The 22,793-nt window shown below is 43.2% G+C and overlaps 1 protein-coding gene across 8 annotated transcripts in view; it reads left to right on the forward strand.

The window, feature by feature from the left end:
* The first annotated feature begins 459 nt into the window (after positions 1 to 459).
* NPAS2 (neuronal PAS domain protein 2) overlaps positions 460 to 22,793 on the forward strand; it is a 104,698-nt gene continuing 82,364 nt past the window's right edge. For all 8 annotated transcript variants that reach the window (XM_064646277.1, XM_064646278.1, XM_064646280.1 and 5 more), the window contains exon 1: positions 460 to 1,057. In XM_064646277.1, the coding sequence (XP_064502347.1) occupies positions 744 to 1,057 (314 nt within the window). In that variant the 5' untranslated portion in view covers positions 460 to 743. The remainder of the gene's footprint in view (positions 1,058 to 22,793) is intronic.

The raw sequence follows: 22,793 nt of genomic DNA on the forward strand, positions 1-22,793 counted from the left end.
CCACAGAACGAGAGAGAGAGAAAAAAAAAGGTCACGTATGTTTGGAAAAATATGTAGGTCAGTGGAACATTCCCTGCACTTGTGCACAGGCAGCCGGGGCGGGAGAGCTCCTCCGCAGCCCTCTCGCTTCCCACCGCCCCAGCCCGACCCTCCCGGAGCCAACCGCGGGGAGGGGGGCGCCGAACGCCGGGGTCCCTTTCCCCCTCCCTGACCCATTTTGAGCACCAGCCTCGGGTCTGATCTCCCCCTCTGTCCACCCCCACCCTCCCGCTCCTTGCCGGAGAAGGGAGCGGCGAAAGGAGCCGGCGCCGGCGATCGCTGCCGCCGGGGCCGCGACTGCGCCCATGGGCCCGGGACGTGGGGCGCGCCCCCGCAGCGCCGCCGGCTGAGGGCGCGGGGCGGTGGCCCGGCGGCGGGGGCAGGCGAGGGGAGGCGGCGGCGGGCGGCGATGAAGGGCCGGCGGAGAGGATGCCCCCACCTCGCCCCCCGGGCTCCAACTTCGCGGAGAACTATCGGCCTCGCAGCCCCCGCCCCCGCCCTGCCTCTCCCGGCCGCGCGTCCAACTTAATGCCCCAGCGGGAGCCCCAGCCAGCAGCCCCCCCGCCCCCCGGCCTCCGCCTCCCCCCCCAGCAGCCCGGGTTCCCGGCGGCCTCCCGGTGCCGGCGGAGCCCCTGGCCCCGGCGCGCGTGGGTCCCGCGGCGCCCGGGGCGGCGGCAGCGCGGCATGCGGCGGCCCCGCGCACCATGAGACACGGCACCGGCACCGGCGGCAGGCAGGAGGCGGGCAGCGTCCCCGGTTCCTCGTCGGCGAGGAAGAGTTTGCCGGCTTCCGAGGCCGGCCTCCTGCGCGGCTGGAGCAGGGGCGGCCGCTGCCGCAGCGGCACCGGCAGGCACCGGAAAAGCGGCGGCATCCAGCTCGGCGGCACCGGCACCAGTACCGGCGGCGATTCCCGCGCCCAGGTGGCCACCGCGGACAGCAGCAGCAGCAGCAGCAGCAGCGGCGGCGGCGGCGGTGGCTGGGGCTTCCCCGCCGCGCTCCCGCAGCACCGGCACCCCAGGTAACGGCGGCCCTGTGGCCCTGACCCTCCCTCCGCCCCGCGGGGCGCCCACCCGCGACACTCGCCCCGGGCACCCACGCGGGATGCTCGCCCACGCGTGACCCCCCGCGGCGGCGGCCGGGGTCAGCTCCCCTCCGCTCCACGCACCGCGGCGGTGACGGACGCGCCCGGTAGTGCGGGGTGGCATCGTCTCTGCCACGGGAAAGTTTACGTGGGGAGCACAGTATGTGCGCCGTGTTTCTCCCGGCCGGGCTGGCGGGGTCCGGCCGGCTGGGCCCTTCCTTTTGGAAAAATAACTTGCCCCCCCCCCAGCTGCTGTTCTCCCTGTCTCATCTTGGTGTTGTTGGAGGTGTTCTTGACTTCGAGGGTTCATATAGGCTAGAGTGGAATAGGGTCTGCTTTGCGATCGGGCAGTGATCAAACAAAACTTCCAATAAGACCAGTGAGGTTTTTGAATGGGCGAAGGCTCCTGGTGGGAGCAGAGGCTGTGTCGTGTGCTGGGAGAGCCTTGCTGCTGCAGCAGCCCTGAGCTGGGCTCCTGTGTGTTTCCTTCCGTGTATGCAAGGGGGTAAATATTAAATCCACGGCTGAACGGCAACACTTGGAGTCACTCAGAGTTGTGCTGTAGTGTTTTCCTTTATGGTCACTAGCCTGATTGGTCAATTAACAAGCACGCTCATCCAGAAACTTTGCTCCGTAGTCCTTAACTGTCTACAGGATGGCAGCTTACTTTCACTCAAGTGACTCAGAAATAATTAGTGGTTATAAGCGTTGCAGCCAGCAGAGGAACTTGGATCTTTTCATGGCGCTAAATCTACAGAAGGGCTGTAGGGATCCCTCAGGTGGGCACAGCTAACCTGAGCATTCAGTTCAACAAGTGGCTGCCTCTTGAAGTGGAAAATTATTTCTCTCTTACCCTGGTGTGAGATGTTAATGCACCAAAATGTGTTTTTAGTTTTTTTCCTGGTACTAAATAATTAGCGTTCACAGTGTCCAGGTGTAGCCAGCTCATCCGCTGATCTGTATCTGATTCTGAGAGCTGTCAGCTGGTTGAGGGCCCAATCCTGCATACATTTCTATAGATGAATATAGACACATAGTTGCTCTGCAGAGATGGCCTGGGAGCAGGAATATTTGGAGAACATAATTGCCAAGCTGTGCACCGTCTCACTGAACATGTGAAAATGGAGGGCTTTCCTGAAGCAGGTATGTGACAGTGGGGTGATTCCCCAAGCTGAAAGCACTTCTGTGCCCTGCTCCAAAGCCTGGAGACAGTAGGCTTGCCTAAAATTTCTTTCTCTCAGTAATAAAGGTGTTGCCTTGCATGTTGAACCCACAGACTATACTTTGCAGAATTATGATTTTTGCCCAAATCTCTACCCTGGAACATGCTAGAGCATTTGAAGGAGTTGTTATTTTATCATATGCAGGAACGTTGTCTACTCTTAAAATTACCTTGTGCTTTCTAGTACAATGCTGTGCTATCAGGTGCTTATGCATTTGCTAAGCTTAAACCTAGGCTGACATTTTCCAGGTTGAGTACCTGCTGAAGACAAACTGTCTTTGGGAAGCTTCATTTGAAATGGTTCATCTATTTCTGTGAACATGTTTAGAGGAAAGTGTATTCTTTGGCCATATATCTGATGAAGATAGTTCAGGTGTACATCATCCTGCATTAGGAGACCTTGATCTTTTCTGTGAATCTGCGTTCTTTGGCTATGTTGAGAAATGCTTTCATTGAGACTGTTGAATTCTTGTGGCTTCATGTTTTGGAGCAAGGAAAAGATACTTGGCATGAGATCGGTCTTGTGATGGGGGTGTGCCTTATGTTTAGCCTCTAGAAGCTTCCAGAATTTTTCTTAGTTTTAATTTTGTCACAAGGCTCAGGTTGCATGCTCCTGGTAGAGGGGTTGTTGAGGGCTTGACCATTGCACTCGCTGAAAATGCTCTTGGCATAAGGCGTGCTGAACACCCAGCGTTGTTAGGAGCTGATCACTGCTTGTCTCCCTGGGAAGGATGAGAGCACTCCAGTTGGTGGCTGAAGGGCTGAGTGGACTTTCCCCCACAGTTATTCTTCCCAGATGTTGCTGCTACAGTGAACACCATAAGGAGGGAGCATTGAAGGCTCTGTCTTTGGTGGCAGAGTGTGCGAGGGATGCCAAGGCAGGGTGGAAAAGGAAATTGCTTAGTTCACATGCATGGTGACAAGAAATTGTGGGACTAGAACTGAGAAGAAGTATTGATGGTGGAGACGTGGAGAAATTGAAGATCAGAGACTTTGAATTAAGACAAAGGATTTGGTGGTGTCATAGATGACAAAGCTTAGGAACAAGGTGCAAGGAACTGTGGATAGAGGTGCTAAACCCAGACCAAGAGAAGCAATGGTGGGAAGAAAAAAGTTGACACTTGTAGTGTACAGGGACAGGATATCTGAGCGAAAGCAGTGGTTTCCAGTCTTTCAATGGTTGGGGCATGGTACTACTGCTTTTTCATCCTTCTCATCTTCATCCCAATACTGCCTGCTGTGTTTTTCAGTACCTGCCTCTGCTTTGCCCTTCTCCTGGATTGGTAAATGTCATACTGATAAAAAAAACCAGTTAAATATACATCTTATGTGCATTTAATTGCTTTTCTTTCTGTCTTAGATGAATTTAAGGAACTTCCATTTGTGTTTATAGTTTTGTTTTCAGGCTCTTAGGGCAGATGCACTTGGGTTGCAGATTTTGTAGAGAGATTGTTATCTGTATAAAAAAAGTTTTTCTAGATTTGGCTTAACTTTCTGGTGATCACTGATCTTATTCAAACTTGTTATTGGAAAAGTAGACTAAGGTCATGCAAATATTTGTATTTTAGCTAGTTTAATTCAGTCAGAAATCAGCATCATCTGATAGAATAATTTTATGTGTCTGACTACTGAAGTTTGAAAAGGAAACATCATGTAATAGCATTTAAGCAGAATGCATAGAGGCTGGTGGATTTGTAGTGATGCTTTTGGCATTGCACATTTTTTTGGGAGGGACTAAAGCCATTACTCTTTATTGTGACATGCTATGGGCCACAATATATATGCCAGTATATTGCCAGCTGAATTCAGAAATACAAGAGTTGCAGGGCAGAAAAGACAAGGGGGTGAAAAGGGATGTGATCGTGTAGGCTCATGTTCTGAATAAGGAGCTGAGAAAACTGCAGACGTGGTTCATTCTCTGCTCCTTGCATTTATCTTGTGGTGGCTCAGGGATGTTGGCAGATTAGATTGAGGGATATGGAGGCAGAGCTTTCTTGGCCTCGTACACATAAATTCGATGTACATTTTGGGGATAGAGGGGTAAGTACCATTTTCTATGCTTCTCTTCCTGTGTTTCTTCCCCCTGAAGGCAAACCATGAAGCACAGCTCAGTCCAGCCAAAATGTTTTTAATTACACTTTGGTAAAGACATTTCTGTTCCTTTATCCAAGGACCATGGCAGAAATCAGCATTTCTTGCATGCTACCTGCCAGATTTGGGAGGAATAGTCTTAGGCTAAGTGTTTCAATCCTGCTTCAGTCTGAAAATTCACCTGTGACTTCAGAAAAATAAAACTCTCACAAAAGTTAGATAAGCTTAGACCTTTGTCACTAGAAAATAGTATTGCCACACACTGTACCCAGTACCCTGTCAGTACCTGCCAGCTCTTCCTTCTCCCCTCCTTTGCCTACAAGCTTTCTGAGGCAATGCCATCTCTTTTTCCTGTGTCTGTGTGGTAGGTAGCATGCCTAGAGCTCCGAGATACTCCAAAATTGACCATGTTAAGTGGTGGGAACAAGGTGGTTATCTAACCTTCTCTTGCTTGGGCACAAGTTTGTTTAAAACAGCTAGTGTGCTACTGGCCTGATAATGACAGAAGGTGTTTTTCAGCTGTTTTACCACTGTTCTTAGGGAGCAAAGTGAAACAATGATATGGGAAAAAATCTAGAGGATGTGTATGTACGTTTGAGATCAGAATGGAAATTTGGAAGTTCAGGTATGAAACCTCTGTCATTCCAAAATATGCAAGAAGTGCTGGCATGACAGAGCATCATGTACTGGGACGTTTCAATCACCCTTTCTCTTTGAGTATCTTCATATGAGATAAACGTACTATGCATGTCACGTTGAAAATTAATGAAAAAGTGCATCTGTAATCATAGAAATTAATTGCTATAGGTCATGGTACGTGCAGAAGCTTTGATAAAGTCTTCCACGGACAACTCGGAAAAAAAAATCAATGCAACGTGCAGATGTGAATTAAAAACCAAAGGGAAATAGAACATTAAGATTATTTTTAACAGGATGGAAAATAATAAAAAAGAATCCTCATTGTTTCACTGAAGAAGCTATGGTGTGCCCACATCTTCAGTATCTTGGGCTGTCGATTTCCCCGCCTCAAAGATGTATAATGGCAGGGGAGGAGGTTCAGAGGGATGTAACAAAGGTCATCAGAGGAACAGAGTAATTCCTGTCTGAGGACTGACAGCACTGATAAAGTGATGCAACAGAAATCTGTAAAATTAAGCAAAGCATGGAGAAGGCAAACTGGAAATTACTGATCATGGCAACAGCAGCAGAAGGACTGGGTGCTGGCATGAACACAGAGGGAGATGGCTCTTCACATGGAGTGGTCAGACTGCTGAACTGCTCACCACAGGATGTGGATGCTGAGAGGTTACATCAGCTGATGAGGTGACTGGATGAGTTCATGGAAGAGAAATCCATCAAGGGCTATTAAACTTAAAACCACTGCCTCTGGCTTAGGAAGTTTTGAGCTGCACATTCTCTTAGAAGCTTGGTGAGTGTGCTAAGGAAATATCACCATTGGTTTGCCTTGTTCTTGTAACTCATTCCTCTGCACTTGTGTCTGGCCATGGCTTGAGAGAGGGTGTTAAGCCACGTGGTCTCCCAGTGTCTGCTCTGCAGAATGAAGTGGTCAAGCAAGTGGTGTCCCTCCTCCGCTCCCGAGGCCAAAAGCCTCCTGGTGGTTTGTACCTTCACTGTTCAGGGCTGGCTCTGTTATGACACATCAGCCATGGAACAGGCTAGTGCGAGAAGCTAGGTGAAGTGCTCCAAAGAAGAGCAAAGGTGTGAGCCAAAACTGTATGTTGAAAATTGCAGTGAGGTCTCCCTTCAACCTTTTCTTCCCCTTCCAGACCCTTCACCATGCTCATGGTCCTCCTTTGGACACTCTCTAATAGCTTAATTATAATCTAAGACTAATTGTAGTCTTTCTTATATTGTGGCTCCCACTGCACGCAATATTCAAGGTGAGGCTGCACCGGTGTGGAGCAGAGCAGGACAATCACCTCCCTCGGCTGGCTGGTGATGCTTTGCCTGATGCCCCCCAGGACACAGTTGGCCCTCCTGGCTGCCAGGGCACTGCTGACTCATATTCAATTTGCCATCGACCAGGACCCCTAGGTCCCATTCTGCAGCGCTTCTATCCAGCCTCTCATTCCCTAGTCTATACACCCAACCAGGGTTGCCCTGTCCCAGGTGCAGAATCCGGCACTTGCCCTTGTTAAATTTCATATGTTTGGCAATTGCCCATGCTAGGCAAGAGATGGACTTGATGATCCTTGTGGGTCCCTTCCAACTCAGGATATTCTATGATTATGTGACTCTGTGTACCCCAAAAGGCAGCATACAGTGCTCAAGCTCACTCCCTGGTGTCCTATTATGAAACTGTGCAGTCATGGCAAGGATAGACAGCCTTATCTTCTTGAGTTCAAGTAGGTTCAGAAAGCAGTTCATTCAGGGAAGCAATCCCACCAAAAGGCATTGAATACTGAGATAAAATGCCTGGCTGAAGAAGTCTCCGCTGGGAGACTGTAATTGCTACATGCCTGCCCCGCTGATGCAGGCTTCCCCAGCCTTCACTGCTGCCCAGTGTGAGGGAGAGGATTTGGGCCAAGGCAGTCATCTTCCTTGACATGATATTGCTGTGGCTACAGTTTTATCTATCTGTACAAGACCAGGCTTTGAAATTTTAAACTGAGAATGAGAGGATTGGAAATTAAATTTCTTCAGCTATCCACTGCATTTAAGCACTATGGTTAAAACAATAATGTTCTGTTGACTGCTGTTTACTAAACCAGACAATTTGCTTAATCATCTGAAAGGCAGATTTTGAAGCCATGGATTGCACTTACTATGGCTATGCTAAGCCAGAGACTCTGTATTGCTGTTCACTAAGCAATGGTCAAAGCACAATGTATTCAAACACAGCTCATGCTGATGGTATTTGCTGGCTTTTGGATGAGATCTATTGCTATTAAAACACCAGCACCAATCTCAAACTCAGCAATGTCCTAAGTCCTTCTGATCGTTTCTTCAAATTTCCAGATGCTAACTGATACAGAAACTCCAGTGCAGCAGTTAATGGAGCTCACAACTGCCTAGCTGTATATTTTTGGGCTACCTTATGTAATAAAATGGCAGGCCCTTGCACTGTCTGCGCAAACAAGGTTGCATAAGCAGCCTGGGGAAACAACTGGAGCTCCAAGAGCCCTCCTGAATCCTGCACGTCTTGTTTGATCTCATTTAACATTATTTAATAAGCAATATTAACCTTTTCCCCTCCTTCCCCTCAAGTTATCTGGTCTCAGTTATACTGATTTAATTTCATGCACAGACCTCACTTTTTAGAGAAGTCATCAAACTTTTCAGTCAATTGAGCAGCCTGATGTCCGGGTAGCCTTGAATTTTCTGTAATCAGCACTCAATCTAGTTAAAAATAAAAACACATTAAAAACAAATCCTTGAACAGGAAAGTACTTGTTTTTCACTCTCAATTCTAATTTGGGAACCATTCTTAAAGTTCATCACTATGGTTTGTTCTTACATGGGATAAACAATTTATTATTCAAGCAGCTTTGAGTTTTTTTCCTTTAAAAATAGACAATAATGTTCAACCATTGGGAAGAAAACCAGCACAAGAAGATTGTAATCAACTTTAACAGGCTTACAGATGGCAATGAATATCTTTAAGCATAATTTTAGCCCTGTAAACAATAATAATTAAGTTTGATTATTTATTATCCTTTTATCATTGATGTGCAGACCAGACTTTTTCTCTCAATTCCTTTGTTAGGTGTGTCAAATTTTTAAACTGCAGAACTATTTTAATAAGGCAGGTCCCACCTGTAATCTCTAAATCAACAGGTGGATGTAACCGTGCAAAACCTGAGAATTACTGATTATCTGATTGAGTCAGCGGCTGAATAAATCTGACTTTGAGCATGTCCTAGACTTATTGGTTTGGGTGGGACACCCCTCATTAATACTTCATGGAGAATTGATATATTTCCTGTATCATGGGTTAGAATGGTCTGTTTGCAAAAGCTAGTCAATAATAAATACTGTGTGCAATGTGATCAGCTGGAGATGGTATATTTTTCAATTATTCCTGGATTTCACCCAAAATATCTACCCTAGTGTTTTTATTGGTAATTTTCTGCATTTTACTTGTGATATTTTGTCTGTTCCCGATTTTGACATCTAAAACAGTAAAAGGTTTTAAATTTGAGACTTTGCATTAGACATATCCACATTCCAGTGAGGGTTCCTTTAATTTATGATTTATAAAGGGCAAAACACCTTATGATTTTTACATGGACCATTAAGACCACTCCTTGATTAGGCAGAATCTTCATCTTTCATCAGATAAACATGGAGTTGTTTTGATTTGTTTTATCTTTGGCTACCAAGATAAGAAGAATATTTTATTCTTCAGTCTATTTATTTTATACTTTCTTTTCAGTATATTAAAGACAATTTCATGTAAACAGCCTAATCAAACAATGGTTCTGTTAACCAGCTGGATGCATTTCCAACAATTTCAGCAAGAGCAACTAATGAAAAATAAATAGGTCATTCATAGTCAGGCACATATTTAAATTTTTTTATGAGAAGGACTAAGGAATCTTGCTTGTTTATGGGCTGTGACTGAAACCAATAAAAACTTTTCTGGAATAATTCTGGACCTTTAATTTGATTGTTTGTAGGGTGACACAAGTCAGTTTTTTCATCTTTTTCTTTCTTTCCACGACAAAGGACTTTATTGTCAGCTGATGCACACTGATGTAACTTAGCTCATTGTAGCAATTACATTTATACTGCCTGGCCTCTAATATTCATGTTTCTTCAAAAGTGTGTCGTCTTTTTCAACAACAGAATATCTTGCTAGATCTTGCTGTTATTGAAGTATAAGAAATAAAGCTGCATTTGATGCCTATCCTGCAGTCCTCATTAAGGCAAAACTCCCACTGAAATCAAGGAGTGTTTGCCTGACAAAGAATTACTGACTTGAATTTCTGAGAGGTCTAAACTTTCTCGGTCACTTTTTGGGTTTGATTTTTTTTTTAAATTTAATTTTTTTTAATCTCACCTTGTTTTCTCACCTTTTATATTTCTGGTTTTGAATCTTTAGCTTCCTTCAATAGGATCTTTTTTCTTTTTACTTCAGTCAGGTCTTAGGACCTTCTGCTTTCTACCTTGCCCTCTCTTCCTTTCTTCTCTCCTCTTACTGTCTCGCACTCTCTTTCAGTTATCCTTCTGTTATCATCACCTTCACTGACTACAGCACTGTAAAAACTTGATATACATCATGCATGTTTCCAGGAATTTAATTTAGCTTGTTTAGACCGTTTATATGTACAGGTGCTTATTTGAAGGTACTTGCCTTAGGGCGAAGCAGCAGTTTGTAAGATTGGTGATGCAGGCAGAGATTTGTTTACACAATATTTCTGTCTATAATCTTTCCTCCTCTACTTGGTAGAATCTTAGAATTTCCTTTGAAATATTGATGTAAGGTTTCAGCAGTAAATTAAGTTTTGGACTGATAAAATAAATATTTTGCATAGCACTGCAGTCAGAAAAAAATACGGATTTTGAAGTCTGTGTAAAATGGGTTTTGTTGAGGGTGACAAAACTGAAAATCTCCAGAGAAATGGGTTTTATTTGTAATTCTTCTACTGTGCAATGTTATGAGCTTAGAACACATACATAGTGCTTTTTTGTGCATCACTTCTCTGATCTGTAAACTAGGGCAGCTTTGCAGAGTATTGTAGCATATGATCAATTCTGGGTGCCATTCATAACTAGGTATCAAAGGGGGGCACAAAGCAGAGTGCTCTGGGCTGCCAAATATACCATTGTCAGTAAGAGGAGCTACAGTGATGGCTTTTTTGGGCGTTGATCCATCTCTGTGGTTAGATTACATCAGGGAGTACCTTATTGCTGCAGGCACTTTGCTTCCAGCTGTGCAACACCTGATGGCGTCGGAGCTTTCCCTGGATGTCCTGGCTCCGTTTGCGTCCTGCACAATGGCTCAGTTCACCCCTGCTACCTCTTACTTGTTTGCATTTTTCAAATGGAAAGCATTTTGAGAATGCCAAGTATTGTTATATTTTTGCAAGTCTGACTGAAATGTGTGTTCTTTTTCAGAAGACCTAATTCATGCATGTTAAATAAATAGTAGGTGTATGGCTTAATGTATAGTGTAGCATTTCAAACTAAAGCCATCAGCTTACTGTTTCTCAGCATCTGGATCCCTGCAGACATACTTCTTAAAGTAAAAGACATAACACTAAACTTTCTTATTCTCCCTTAAACAAGAGGACACATTTTCTCTTCTTGTAATGGTTACAAATAATTTTTCACAGGGTCCAATTGCATGTTACTCTGGCAAACCTAAAATGAATGAAAAACTGCAGGCTATATATACAGAGTAATGACAGTTAAAGAAGCATTTCTTCTTTAATGCAATTTCTATTTGATTTTCTCAAAACCCTCCTCTTCCAAAGACCCATTTAAACCACATCTGAACAATAGATTTATTGTTGTTGACTGAATGAGAAATTAGATAAAGATAGCTTTTCTAGCTCCATTAAAAATAGATTATTTTTCTGAGGACTGAAGGATATAAGTTCAGTTTTTAACTTTGAATTTCACATTCCATTTGACCAGTCTGTAATATATATATTTTCAAAGTCCTATTTGCTATTAGACTTGTCATATTTCTCTGCATGATTTTTCTCTGCATATTTTTTCTCAGTGTGAAACTATTAGAGGGTCATTGCACTGGTTAATGAAAGAGGGTTGACTTTTTTGGTAAGTTGTGAGTATTTAAATATTCTGCTATGCAAATTTTCCCTTTTTATGGAAAAAGGCTTAAAGAGACAGCTTAAAAAAAAATTTTTAGAGGTGTTGAAGCATGCAGGTTACATTCATTCAAAATCTATGATATCCAGTGGTGGGAGGTGATGACACATTCCAAGTTTGCTACTGTATAATTGAGAGGGGATTCTATGTAGGACATGTAAGCATAAAAATTTGGTATGTCTCTTCACAATGCTGCTGGTTTTGCCACTGAATTCTTCAGTAGTTTTCTTAGAGTGTATAATCAGTTATGCTTGTGCTGATTTAATCAATTATCCTTGTGCACAAACAAACAAACACAAACAAAACCCAGCTAATTTCAGACTGTCTTTGAAACATCAGAACTAGAGATTTCACTTACAATGAAAGAAGTATTATTTTCAAGCCTTTAGAATGATTTTAAAAATGGCAAAGATATATTTGGGAACTCTCATACTTTTGGGTACCAGCAGCTGTGTATCCTTATGCAAAAGTGGATTTGGCTGAAAGACCAATTCATAAATATTGTATCTGAAGATTGCAGCAAGCTTTCATATTTGCAAGAGATAATGTAAAGTGTGCAACATTTTTTTCTTCACTCCAAGAAGTTTGAGCTTAAACAGCTTGATCTCCCAAATCTAATGAATGATAGCCAATGAACAAAAGTATCCATGGTGTCTTGAATCACGGGGGCTGGAGACCATTCTGTCTGTGGAAGCAGAAAGGTCAGCCTGCTGTGGTGCATCTGAACACCCTCCTGCGCACTGCCAGGCTGTGAAATGGCTTGGAGTCAGGAGGTGTCAATAAATAACTTTCTGACACTGGCACTCCATGAGTTCCTATCTCACAGCCTATGAGTTTTCAAGCAAGCAACAGCCTGCTCCTAGCTGTATTGCTTGGAGAAACCAAGTAGGAGTTCGGGGAACCTCTCATTTCTCTGTTAGAAAAAAAAAATATCTATTTTTTTCCTTTTATTTAGCCCTCCTCCACCTTGATCTGCTGTTTGGGGAAGTGAGGGCTGTAGCGAGGGAGGTAAGATTTATCTTTTATCTGATGGTTCCTTTCGTTCTGGGCTGTTCTCCAGGAAAAACCTTTTCCCCCTTTGGGACATAGCATTTTTCATGACAGAGGCTCTACAAACAGGAGCACTGCTGAAGATCCTGAGTTTGCCTGATGCGCGCTTGACATTTTAGCACAGACTCAGCAGAGTGGCTTTATTCAGGTAAACAATCAGGTACATGCTTTTAATTACATTTCATATGAGTTTCTTTCCTGAATATGGAAAGACTTAAGCACATATTTAGAGGCTGAATAGGTCTCCAGTCTGACTCATGTGTAGAGTGAGGATGGGTTGGAAGGAAAGGAAGCAATCATCATGGTAGCACAGCAGCTGTGAAGTTGAAAATCAACATGCTGCAAAAGGGCCTTGTTCTTCTGGGAGACAGTTTTTTGTCTATGTGGTCTCAAGAAGAGGAGCAGGCCTAGACTTTTTACTTTCATCCACCCATTTGTCCTCCTGTTTCTCCTTATTTTGAATTACTCTGCATATGGCTTGGATGATCTGAAGTAGGTTTATAATTAAAATTAGTTTGGTTACTCTGCGGCCTCACGTTTGGCAGTTTTATGATTCACCCATCTGGCACTGCAAAAAGAGGACAGTGTTCTTTTGCAGAATACTTTTGGCTATCTGTAAGTGAAGGTGGTGCTGTATGCTAAGTTCTCTGAGGCTTTCTCACATCATATCAGCCACTGAAGGTTTCTGAAATTAATAAAAGTATTTGTCAGCAGTGAACACACACCCAAACCTTTTGGCTTCTTCTAGCTACTTCATTCATGAAAAAATGTTGGTTCATGATTTTATGTGCAAAACTTATTCAGGCACTGATGTAACCTTTTTTCTTCTTTTGAGTATCTGTATTATGAATCTAGATCAATATTTTGCAACACAGAGAAGGAAAAAGAAAGGCACTGCAGAGCGAACTCACAAATGCCTCTGCAGGAAGGTCATTTTGGTGAGCCAGGTCTTGTCTGTGCTTAAAGGTCTTTGCTGACAAAAGCACATGTAAGGGCATGGTGGTAACTTTAACAGATGTGTGTTGTGTGCAGTTACTTTACTGGCAGAACTAAACTGTTTCCCTGAAAAGAATAAGCCATCCCAGCAAAAAGACTTTTCAGGGCCATCTTGTAGAGTTGGCAGAAAGATGTTTCCAACATAGGGTTCATTGAAGGTTCTTCCACATTCCATACTGACAATGTCACCCAAAATTTGAAATACAGACTACGCCTACATAGAATATGGATAATGGGTTCCAGAACCTCATCTGATGAATAGCCTTAATTGTTGCATTGCTTCTTGCACTTTGACCAGGAGCGTGACTACTGTGGAAGTCGCATGTTTTTCAGGTATTATAACATAGGAAGTTCTCACTTCAGGCTAGCATTTTTTCCTGCCTGTTATTCTGAAGTTAATAACTTTTTAGGTGTTTCTCCCTAGTCTTGTTTCCCAGGTAATCTACAGGTTTCTTTTGGAGAAGGTTGTTTGATGTGAAAGTCCTCTCACTCTGCCAAAGCATGGCACCTCTTGCAAGACAACTGTCTTAAAGAACAAAGCAATAACTGAGGAGTAGTGAGATGGTCCTGGCATGAGCTCAGGCAGCCCTGCCCCCACAGTGTATTCTTCCATTTAAGACTGATTCCTCATCGCTTCCTCAAATCTTACCCGTTTTTGCTAAAGCCATAGTTGCAAGACTGCTTTAGTGCACTGTATTGGGTTTGTGTGTCGTGGTTCTGGTAAGAGTGGGGACTATAGAAGCAGCTTCTCTGAGAAGCTGCCAGAAGCTTCCCCCATATCTGACAGAGCCAATGCCAGCCAGCTCCAGGACAGACCCACCGCCAGCCAAGGCTGAGCCCATCAGCAACAGTAGTAATGACTCTGGTATAACACATTTAAGAAGGTAAAAAAAATTATGGGCCAAAATAATTGTGGCCAGAGAAGAGAGGACTGAAAATACATGACAGAAACAACTATGCAAACACCAAGGTCAGTGGAGAAGGAGGAGGAGGAAGGGCTTCAGGCACCTGAGCTAAGATTCCTCTGCAGCCTGTCGTGAAAACCCTGGTGAGGCAGCTGGGCCCCTGCAGCCCATGGAGGTCAGTAGGGGAGTAGATATTCACCTGCATCCTGTGGAGGACCCCACGCTGGAGCAGATGGATGCCTAAAGGAGGCTGTGACCCCGTGGGAAACGTGCACTGGAGCACCTATGTTGGAGTGGTTTGTGAAGAACTGTAGCCCATGGAAAGGGCTCACATTAGAGTCCTCCACAAACTGTCTCCTGTGGAAGGAACCCATGCTGGAGCAGGGGAAGGACTCCTCTCCCTGAGGAAGAAGCAGTGGAAGAAACAACATGTGATGAACTTACCACAGACCCCATTCCCTGTCTCCCTGCACCACTGGCGGGTAGAAGGTAGAGGATTTGGAATAAAGTTTAGCCCAGGAAGGAGGGAGGAGCATGGGGAAGGTGTTTTTAAGATTTGTTTTGCTTATTAGTATCCTACTCTTGATTTGGCTACCAGTGAGTTCAGTTAATTTCCCCAAGTTCAGTCTGTTTTGCCTGTGACAGCAAATGGGGAGTCATCTCTCCTCACTCTTAACTCATGAGCCTTTTGTTATATTTTCTCTCCGCTGTCCAGCTGAGGAAGGGGAGTGATAGAGTGGCTTTTGTGGGCATCTGGCATCCAGGTCAAACCACGACATCCATGTAAGTCTTTGCTGCTGGTGCAAAGGATGATTTTGCCTTAGTCCCAACTCTGGACTCTCATCAAGATGCCAGAGCAGGAAGCTGATCGTGCTGAAATTTAACCTTTTCTTTGTGTTGATTTTCAGTTGTTGCATTTTCCTAAGCTTGGTTACTGTGCAGCCACATAGGTTTCAGGGATGAGAGGGAGTTGAAGGAGGAAAACAGGAGGATATCCTTTGGAACCAGTGTGAGTTTAAGCCACTTTACAGTGACTGATAAACTTTCCGTTTCTGGATGAGAAGTGGCACTGGGGGTTTTATTGAGGGGAACTGGTGAGTGAAGAAATAGAAGCAAGGCTGAGACTGACTGAAGGAAGTTGTACAGGTCAGGCAAGGAAATAGTGCATGGGGTGAAAAATGGGGCAGCAGGAGTGTGAACACCGAGAGTGGGTGGAGTCAGAAATGATGACCAGTATATGAGGAGCAAAGGAGACAAGGAAATTTGAACTGTAATCCATGGCAATGAGAAAAAGAAGAGATGGAAAAGAAACTCCTAGTACAAGCTATGATAAGGAGGGGGTGATGTGGACAACTGGAAAAAGAAAGTGTCATGAAGGGAGTGGGCATGAAGCTGAGCCTGGAACAGGGAGATCAGGATGACAACGTGGGAGAAAGAGAATGGAGGAGAAGCCAGGCAGGTCTTCAGGCTGTAAAAAGTCTGCAAGTGGGGTTGGAAAATGGGGTGATGCTCAGAATTTCTTGGGAAGTAGCTGCGACTTGTAAAGCCAGAAATAGAGGTGAGCACATGCTCGTCTGAAGTGTGGAACTGGAGTGAGGAGTCTGAGGTACAGAAAGAGGCACCAAGCTGGAGGTCAGGGGGGACAGGCAGGGACAGCTGGTTCATGTGAGCATCTGGGAGGGCATCCTGGTGCTTGCAAACTTGGTGCTCCTCTGCTGCCTCAAAGCCCAACAGGAGAGCATCTTATCCCTACTTCTCACTGCTGCCCATTGTCCCTGCCTACAGCAGGACCCTGTGACCACTCCAGCTGACACAGCTTGTTAGCTGAAGTGACTAGAAGGCTGCTGATATTTTGGAGATGTCACAACAATGCTAAGTAGTGAGGTTTTCAGTTTTTTGAAATATCTTGCAAAGTCACACGCTCACATAAACTGCGTTAAATGCTAACTGCTATGGATGAAAAGTTGAGCACTCAAAAATGAGGAAATGATATGATTAAGTCTGCCTGTGTAATTTTGATTTACTCACTTCCTGCATATTCATTATTGTTCAGTACTTAATGGTTTAGTGCTCACACTATGATCAGATGCGACCACTACTGTGCCAGCAATGCTTAGCTTATCCTGGTCCAAACTAATTCTGAAATGACAACATTACTCTCCATGTAGTAGGGTAAAAGCTCCAGTTTTATTAAACATTGGCAAATCCAGGAAGATTTTAAATGGGGACATCCTTGTTGCAAGAAGCCCACATACCTGCAAAGCAAAGACTAGCTTTTCTCAGGAATGTATCTTCTCTACTTCTTAAATCTTTTGGCTGAAAACAGGAATAATTAAAATTTCCAGGCAGACACCAGACTGCAGAATTTCAACCCAAGTGGTTTGATCATGGAAATGTTCTGTGTAACTAAGAAAGGTTCTTGAAACTGGAAAACCAAGCAAGGCTTCCTGGCGGGTGCTGTCCCCAGACCACTCCCTAGAAAAGGCAAGAGCTGAGGGAGCTCCTGATGAGGCTAGCCTTGAGTAAAATCCATATTTCCTGCAAACTTTCTTGTTTGTTTTCATGTCTTTCTGCTGCTATGACATTTGTTTTGGTATGATTAAATCAGTTTTTTGAGATTTTAAATTAAAAATTCTATTTGGTTTAAATACATTATTAAAGAATTTTTTTTACTAATAGCTACTCATTTTTATGACTATTTTAGTGATAAAATTTTCATTTTAAAGAACTATGCACCATTTTTATATCTTGGAAAATACCTGTTGTATAACTATATAAAGCTTCAACTGTTCTTTCTGATACAGATTATTTCAAAATTGTCAGTATGTAAACAAGCTCTTGAGATCAAACAGAGTTTCTAACTAGTTTTTTTATCTTCTAATTACATCTTTTAGAAGCAGATTGACAAGCATTAGAAATTTTTAATGTATATTTATAATTTACTCTCTCTACAAAACCTTGTGCAAAAGCGCTTTCATTGTCTCTTTGGATACTCCTTAAGCTAAAGAAACACAGACTTTAAGAATCTTGCTGTAATCTTGCTTGCTGAGCTGGAGTTGCATGTGCTGTTTTGTATTATACCTTTGATTCAACAAGATATTAACACTTGTGCTTAAGTTTGAAGTTATATTTATTGTTGAAGTGACTTGATTATTCTCATGCATCAATGTCTTCAGGACAGTCTTTTTTCTATTACATATTTTTATGCTTCAAGCCTATAAGTATGCAAAATAGCATCCTTTAGTTGTGAGCTGTTTAAGAACAAAGCTTTACACATTTCTCTTCTGCTGTGCAAGGCTGAGAAGCTCTGAAAAGTAGAATAATATAAACAGTAAAAGTAATAATATAAACAGTAACAATAAAAGCCTTTGTGGTGTCCATACGTCACATCCTGTCAGATTGATGCATTAGCTTGCCAGATTACTGGCTTCAGTCAGCAAAAAGCAAGGCAAAGTGGCGAATAAAAGTTTGACCTGGTTTTCCATGTAATTAAAATAGTAGATTTAAACTGATGGAAGGCAGTGGCCTTGTCTGAAACAGCAGGTAGAAATTGAAAGCAAATGTAAGTTACCTGTTAGGTAGCTCTTCAGAAGAAAGTCATTCTTTCATTTATCCTGGTATATGGAGACCAAAAGCTCCCCCATGGATTTCTGAGGGATCCAGTTAACATCTGAAGTCCGTTTATTACAGCTACAGTAAATACATTGTTGTCATAGTAATGCAGTGCTCAAAATCTGAGAGAAAAACTCCAGCATTTCTTTGGTTCATAGCATGAGGTGAAAGGAAGACTTGACACAAGAAATAAAATTGATTTTATTTTTGTTTTGATAGGTAATTGGTTTAAGTTGATTTTGCAACCTAGAATCATAGTATCACAGAACGTTTTGAGTTGAAAGGGACCTTAAAGGTCATCTAGTGTTAACCTCTTTGTCATGGGCAGAGACACCTTCCACTAGACCAGGCTGAGCAAAGCCCCATCCAGCCTGGCCTTTAACAGTTACAGGGACAGGGCAGCCACAACTTCTCTGTACAACCTGTTCCAGGTCTGAGAGCATTTGGGACCCCTTCTTCATCTTCATCTTCTTCACAGCACGTACAGTCCTTGGAGTTCCTTCAAAGATATGGGCTTGAAGGTCGCTGTGTCTGTGTGGTATCTTCTGATCCAGGCCTTAAGGTGTTTTTCTACAATTCTACCTTGAAAAGAAGACTAAACACGCTAATGGAATTTTGAGGGATTGATATTGAGATGGGGTAGTAAGGTTGGGTATGTGTAAACATTATGCTCCAGGGTAAGGGATATAATACAACTGCATTAAAATGTACATTCACTGCACATCTACTTCTAAAATCTATAAAAATTTAAAAATCAGAAAAAAGCTCTGAGGCATCACCTGGGAAGGGTGATGGTTTTCTTCTCGAGTTCAGTTTCTAATTTTTCATGGCAAAATTGGCACAAATTGACCCGATTGAATCATAGAATCATCAGGGTTGGAAGAGACCTTTAAGACCATCAAGTTCAACTGTCAACCCAGAATTATCCCTGTAACCCCTAAACCACTAAACCATCCAGGTCAGACACCTCTCGAACACCTCCAGGGATGGTGACTCCACCATCTCCCTGGGCAACCTATTCCAATGCCTGACCACCCTAACTGTAAAAAACTTTTTTCTAATGTCTAATCTGAATCTCCCTTGTCTCAGCCTAAGGCTGTTTCCCCTGGTCCTTTCAGTGAAGGCACAGTACCAGGGACCAGCCCCTACACTACAGCCTCTTTTCAGGTCATTGTAGAGATCTCAGAGACCTCCCTTAGCGTCCTCTTCTCAAGACTAAACAAACCCAAATTGGGCCCCCTGCAAGACTATGCAGGGAAGTTCCTATGATCAACTGAGAGGTCTACTGAAGCTTGAAAGATGAGGTTTCACAACAGACTGCAACTTAAATAAGTTCACCCTACCACCAAGTGCACTTTAGTGGTGGATGACCGGTCCCATTTACAAATGCCAGCTTTCCAGCCGTTGTTCCCTGCCTGTAGCTGTGCACTTCTGCCAGTTGCCTTTTGCTATCCAACCTAGCGAGGCTTCTGCTGAAGTCCTGTCAGTTCTCTACATCAGAAAATAATAGAAAAAAAGGAAAGGATGGCTGTGTTTTTTGCCAAATTACAGAATTGAGCCAGCTCACACAAGGAGCACAGACCAGCAGTAAGGATGAACGGCACAGGAAAAGCCGGATGATTGACCTCCTCTGTTTGGTGGCCATAAGCCACTTGGCTGGCCCACTCTTCACGGCCTTGAGCATTCAAGATGCAGAGCCTTAACTACTTGTTCACCAAGAAGGTGAAATCCACATCCCCAATGAAGTGCAGGGTAGAAGGGAGGCTTGAAACCCTACCTTCCTCTGCTACTTTAGTGCCTTACTGTGAGCCATGCTTAAGGCCATCTCTAAGACAGGAATATAAAGTCCCAGTCCCTTGTGGATTTATGCAACAAGTCTTTCCCTCTGGGTTGTAACTTCTAGAGAAAATTACCCACCTCAGATTACTTTTCAGAGAATTGTCTCCTTTGCCAGCATGCTCGCAGTGTGTTTCTAGCCCCAGTCTCATATGCCTTGCTTACAGTGAATACCTCATTATTCCAAAGCAGTGTCCTTCACTTCAGTGGTGTAGCCTAATGGGGTATACACATACATGGACATAAATCCTAAAAGATCAGTCTGTGGAAGATCAGTCCCAGTGAAAGGGGATGACTCACCTGATGAAGTGCTCACTAGTCAAAGCAAAAGCAGCACAAAGGAAACCTTAAGTGTTAAAATAATCTTTTGTCAACAGGGACAGATTCTGACGTCTTTAATCACAGTGATTGCATATTACAAGTAGACCCAAGGAATGAACTGAAACTATGTGCAGAGTAATAAAGTAGCTCTCCTAGGAGAAAGGGCACTGAATTCCAACTCTAGGTCATCAAACTCTCAGTGTGTTAAACTCTCAGTCTATTTTGTTGATGTCTCATGGTTAATGTTCTGTGACTGCTCTTTAATACAAAAGAAAACAGCTTAACATGAGAGTGCCCTCCTGGCATGTTATAGATTTCATCAGTATTTACAGGACCATTGAAATTACAATTAGAAAAAAATATGTGAAATGTCACAGGGCATGGTGATGATCAAATGATGAACACTTCCCCAGCTTATTTCCTGGACACTGGAGTAGGCCAGCAGCCCATTGCCCAAGATCCTGAGATGAAGGCATAAATATGGAGGGAAAGGCAAACACAAGGGGAAATTCAAAGGAAAAAGTGCAAAAAGGAAAATAATAAATGAAAATGTCACTTCCAAAGTGCTTGATTGTCTGAACAGAATTGATGAGAATGTGGAAACCACAAGGGTGGTCTCCATGCAGGATTGAGACTGTATTTTTTAAACACAAGCAGTACAAAAAATGGAGTGCATGCGAGCCATCATTCACAAAATCTGTAAACACTGTGACAACTAATCTGGAGCCATCCATTGATTTTTAAGAAAATCCTTGCCAGAAAAGGACTGGTGACCTTAATATTATTTTATTCAATAGTTACTGTGTCAAAAAACAATTTAACTTTGCTGACCTAAATAATGAGAAAATACTTGTCTTGAGGATCTTACTGCCTCATGCAGTTTTCAACCTAAACAAAGTAAATAGAAAAGTAGTTTTGTCTGAGTAAGGACTTTATGATACGCCCCAGCGGAATTAAAACTCCTGGAAAGGAAACAGAAAAATCTAGCAAATTGAGGGAAAAAAGCACTACGGTCTAATAGCATATACTTATTTTAGAACATCGCCTCAACATCTTTCCTTACTGGGTTTTTTAAATGTACAAGTAAGTACCAGATGATGTAGGTTATTAAATCACAATGCAAAAATCAATAAACATATCTGCAAAACTTTCATTTTTCCTGGACTCCAGCCTGGATATGAAAAAAAAATAGAATAGGACAAGGAAATGAAAGTATTAAATGCACTTTTTTACCTCCAGATAGACTGTAAATCACCCTACATAGTTTTCATCGGTCTTAAGGCAGCACTTAGCTGTATAGAATATCAACTCTCTAAAGAAAGACCACCACTTCTGAGTTGCACTCACTGTTCTCATTTGTAGTTTATACTGTAAATACACAGCAGTAGAATGCTAAAGCTCTTTGGTTAGGTTTTTAAAATGCAAGAAAAGTCAAAGGGACATGCTCAGTCTGACAGTCTGATAATTTTTGAAGAGTGAACTCAAAGTGATTTCAGACACTTCCTTACTCCTGAGTCCCCACCTTGTGCTTTTGTAGTTCTGGTCCTGAGTGTTTAATGCATTATTTTTCTCCCTGTGTTTGATAGGGCCATCCAAGCAGAGGACAAGCTAAATGCCAGGCCATATGTCTGAAAGAATAATAAAATAATGGGTTATTGTATAAACAAATTAAGGGTTTTTTAAACAAGACAAAGTCTTTTTTTTTTTCCTTCAGATCATAGCATCATAGAGTGGTTTCAGCTGGAATGGACCTTCAGGATCATCTAGTTCCAACCCCCCACCATGAGCAGGGACACCTTCCACTAGACCAGGCTGCTCAAAACACCATCCAAGTTGACCTTGAACACTTCCAGAAATGGGGTATCCACAGCTTCTCTGGGCAACCTGTTCCAGTGCCTCACCACCTTCATAGTAAAGAATTTCTTTTGAATATCTGATCTAAACCTGCCCTCTTTCAGTTTAAAGCCATTCCTGCTCGTCCCATCACTTCACGCCCTTGTGAAAAGTCGTTCCCTCTTGTCACTGGAAGGTGCTATAAGGTCTCCCTGGAGCCTTCTAGAGGCTGAACAACTCCAACTCTCTTAAGCCTTCATCACTCTGATCATCTTCATGGCCTCCTCTCGACTCGTTCCAACAGGTCCATATCCTTCTTATGTTGGGGGCCCCAGGCCTTGACACAGTACTTCCCCCTGGTGGGGTTTCAATAGAGTGGAGTAGAAGGACAGACTCACCTCTCTTGAACTGCTGATCAGAGATGATTGTCCTGGTACAGTTTTGGAGGGGAAGAGAAGACTTGCTAGCCCAGGTGAAGAGTCTGAGGCCTGAAAGAAGAAAGAAGAGAAATTTGATTTGTTTAGGAAGGCAATGAAAAGTGCATGTGAACAGGAGTAATGGGGCCTTCTGAGATCCTGGGGAACTAGAGAAAGGAAGAAGGGGGCTAGCCTGAAGCTTTACTGTCAGCCGGCACATCTCAAGCAAAAAGCATTTGTTTACTTTTGATAACTCTCTTAAAATAAGGTTACTTGTGTTCTAAGAGTTCCTGTTACTCTACAAAGGCAGTTCTGACAGTTCCCATGGCTGCCAGCATCTGTATGGTAAAGACTTGACATTAGGTGAGATGAATCACAATCCAGATTGTGATTGAGAAAAATTATGAGTTAGACACTATTATCTCTACCTTACTGCTTTGTTAATCCTTACAGGAGACAGTCCTTGCAACCTGGCCGGTTCGGGTATTGACATAGCAACAATTTTCTTGGGGAAATAAGGATTATTTGGTCATGTTGTCTGTGTGTCTGTGTGGTGTTGTGTGCAGACCTGTCTGTCTTTTGAACCTGCTGAC

The sequence above is a fragment of the Pseudopipra pipra genome, chromosome 2 (assembly GCF_036250125.1).
Source record: "Pseudopipra pipra isolate bDixPip1 chromosome 2, bDixPip1.hap1, whole genome shotgun sequence".
NCBI lineage: Eukaryota > Metazoa > Chordata > Aves > Passeriformes > Pipridae > Pseudopipra > Pseudopipra pipra.